This window comes from Etheostoma spectabile, chromosome 18 (genome assembly GCF_008692095.1).
Source record: "Etheostoma spectabile isolate EspeVRDwgs_2016 chromosome 18, UIUC_Espe_1.0, whole genome shotgun sequence".
In the NCBI taxonomy this organism is placed as follows: domain Eukaryota; kingdom Metazoa; phylum Chordata; class Actinopteri; order Perciformes; family Percidae; genus Etheostoma; species Etheostoma spectabile.
Window position 1 is genome coordinate 23,937,603 of NC_045750.1, and position 3,601 is coordinate 23,941,203.

Below are 3,601 nucleotides of genomic sequence, written 5' to 3' on the forward strand. Positions count from 1 at the left end.
ATAACATCTATGTTTAGGGAATGCATCTGTCTCTACTAGCACACAATTAAAAATGGAAGTGGGATTCGTTTGTGTCATAAGGTTAAAATTCATGTTAAAAATCCACTTATCTTGGGAAAAACATACAGAACAATTTTCTGAATTGTGTCAGGGATACATGTGTATCACAGAAAATAAGGTAAGGCCGTTGGTTATCAGGTAGAAAAAATGTATACTTGTACATTTTTCTTCTTGTAAAAATCTGAAATGGGTCACTTTGACCCAATTACCATACAAGGCTTTAACTCAAACCCGTCCTGATGTGCGGTACCTGTAGAAGCGGTTGACCAGCCTCTCCCGTATGGTGCTCAGGTCGGTGACGTAGGCCACCACCGTGCAGTATGTGGGGTAAGCTTGGAGGTCCACTGGAAAGGCAAATGGCGCGGCAACATCTGTGGGTGGCACGTTTGGCCGGTGGATGAAAAGAAAAGAGAGAATTATTTACTGGAACACATCCGCGGACATTAACAGACTCAACAAAGGTGGAAACCTTGTCTGTAAGATATAGACTCCTTCTAAATAAAATAACCTGCATAGGTCAAGTATTGTAATGCGCTCCTTTTCATTCTGAAGTCGGACTCCAGAGTTGGAAATTTTGTCACACCCGAGTCAACCGCCCTCCTTTAAAGCAAGTTGGATTTTACCGTGGGGTTTGTGCTATCCAGGTTAGCCATTGGTAGGAACACCACTTGATAACAATGCATTAGGCTGTATTATGTGCACACAAACAGCGTTTGTGATAGTGGTAGTGATACACAAATAAGACAGAAGTGCTTAGAGTCTGTGTATTACCACAGCTTTCACTTCTGTTGACGCCCGGAGCAGCCACGTTGGATTTTGAGGTCGGGTACTTTCCAACTTCCCAACTTGGATATCCGACTTCAGGGGCTGTGTTTCCGACTCAGGGCTCAGAAATTGAGACTTTCAAGTACAAATGGAACGCACCATTACAACAGCAACTAGGGGTGGTTGTAAAAAAAAAAATACAAAAAATACAAAAATCAATTCAGCATAGTATCGCGATATTTTACATGGCAATCCTGTATCGATACACAGATGCCAAGTATGGATCTTTTATTATATATGTGATGGTCAGTTTGTCTGCTTGACAATCCCATTTAGCAGCAACAAAATTGAAGTGAGATGAATGTATCTTTTTAGATAACACATGTTGACAAAGTTTCCTTTTAGGGACATAATTAGAAACTGAAGTTGGAAAAAAAGGTAATTAATTGCAATATATCACAACGTGTTTAAAATTGCAATAATAAAATTGCATCGTGATGTTATTGTATCGTATCGTGAGGCCTCGGGTGATTCCCCCCCACTAACAGCAATGCTAACCTCACACCTTTGTCCCCTTGCTAGAATAGAATAGAATGCCTTTACTGTCATTATGCACAAGTGCAGTACCTGTGCAATGAGATTGAAGAGACTGAAGTCATTCTGAATACTCTTCTCTAAATTTAGATCCACATAAGAGAGTTGATATGAATCCTGTCCGGTAAGCCAACTGCAGAATGCAGCGTAGGAGTAACAGGAGAGATCTAGAAGGATTGTGTGTGTTTCATCACCAAACTGTCACTAGAGGGAGCCCTCACACCAGATTTCCCCCTGAGCCCCATTGCATTTCCACAAAGCCTATTCCTAATATGATATTACATCACTTAACAGGAATCCAAGCAAGCGCCTCAATATGAGGCTCACGGTGTTAGCAGCTTAGTCCTTTTAAGATCAGAGCCGTGGCCCTGGCCCGTGCTGGTGACCTCAGATCGCTGACTCGTGTTGCGTTGAGTCATGCTGCCGCTGCTTTACGAGAACTGCTGCCCTCGTGGCTTGACTTCACTTCCCTGCTTACGTGACATAAGGGCTGTGTTATTTTCAAGGGGAGGGGGGGGGTGTCGATGACGCCGTACCGAGTGTGCAGAGCTGGTCGATGGCCTTGATGATGCGTTCGCACTCCTCTGCGCGTGTGCGGCAGCCCCATTCCCCGTCCAGCGGGACGTACAGCAGCTCCTTCTGTTCCTCCTCTACCAGCGGGACACTGGTGCCTAACTCGTCAGGGAACGTGGCTGCACGGGAGAGAGGAGCAACCAACGAGAAAATCCATCAACATTGGAAAGTGTCAAATGTGGAAATACAATTGGAATTTGTTCAAATGGGTGTGGGTGTATTTGAGAGAATCACCATCATCAGGTATGGGCTCCATGTCCCAAGGACTCATCTTCTCCGTGTCTCCGTTGTCCCAGCTGGATGGGAAACAGTGTCGATATGAATCATCGACATCCTCGCATTGGAGTGTGTTAGAATAAAGTGAATATCATTCTCTAACAAGGTTTTTGTAACAATGTGTGACCGGGAGCACTCAAGAAAAAGAATCTCAAAGAGACAATACGCTTATTAATGTTTCCAATTGGACTGTCTCTGACAAGGAAAGTCAAGCGATACACAACAAAGGACGGAGGTAGCTGGCGCCATTGTAAATGTCAAATTCAAACACGCGTTTTCGTCAAGCATCCTAAACGATTCAAGCCGGGAGGTGTCTGTGCAGTTGATGAGTGTTGTGAGAGGAGGTGTCAGTGGCATAATCACAGGAAGCGCTTTGTCTACATTTGCCTGGATATTGTCCAAGTAGACAAAGACCTCTTATTAATGGAAATCCTTTCAATTGACGTTTTACACTTCTGGAAAGTCAGATCTAAGAACTCCTTCAACCCCAGGATTCAGTCAGATGTCGAGAGACCAACTGTACGAGTCAAAGTTTTCACACTTTTTACAGTAGCAAACTTCCAATTTCAAGTTAAATTTCTCAAAATGACTGCTCCAGTCATGTTATTTTTTAACTACATGACCATTTTCAATCCACACTTCTTCTCTAACCTCCCAGTATCTATGTGTGTATGAGTGTTTGCCGAGTGCGCTCCATATATAGTGTTGAATAAGCTCCATATTTAACCCTTGTGTTGTCCTCCCGGGTCAAAAACGGACAAAAATGTGACATTGCAATTTCATTTCATACAGTGCAATATTTAATACATTAACCTTTCCATTACTGTGCAATATTTATTTATAACATTAGTACTTAATCATTTCATTCCATCACTGTGCAATATTATTTATTGAGTGTTAACACTTACCTATGTTATTAAGCTGATTTATATAGTATACTTGACAGTCACTACACTTTATATCTTTGACTTTATATTTTTGATATTTATACTGTTATATTCTTATATTTTTTTGTCACTACACTAGACAGTCCACTACACTTTATATCTTTGACTTTATATTTGTATTTTATACTGTTATATTTTATACTGTTATATTCTTATATTTTTTTTGTGTCAACACTGCAAAGGGATTGCTTTAATCTCGTTGCACAAGTACCGTGTACTTGTGTATAATGACAATAAAGGCATTCTATTCTATTCTATTCTATTATTTGAGTTAAAAAAGTAGAAATTGTGAATTATTTTGACTAAGATGAGAGGAATGAGAGATCAATTGTATTTGCAAAGAGCGTTGTATGGAATGTGATCCATTTTTTTGTGGTAATTTGGTT

General features: G+C 40.8%; 1 protein-coding gene across 1 annotated transcript in view; it reads right to left on the reverse strand.

Moving 5' to 3' along the window:
- Positions 1 to 3,601, reverse strand: part of LOC116706657 (PH-interacting protein) — a gene marked incomplete in the record, with an annotated part of 21,925 nt that overhangs the window by 9,367 nt on the left and 8,957 nt on the right. The window contains 3 exon segments of the mRNA XM_032543598.1: positions 311 to 431; positions 1,956 to 2,111; positions 2,227 to 2,288. Of these exon segments, the coding sequence (XP_032399489.1) occupies positions 311 to 431; positions 1,956 to 2,111; positions 2,227 to 2,288 (339 nt within the window).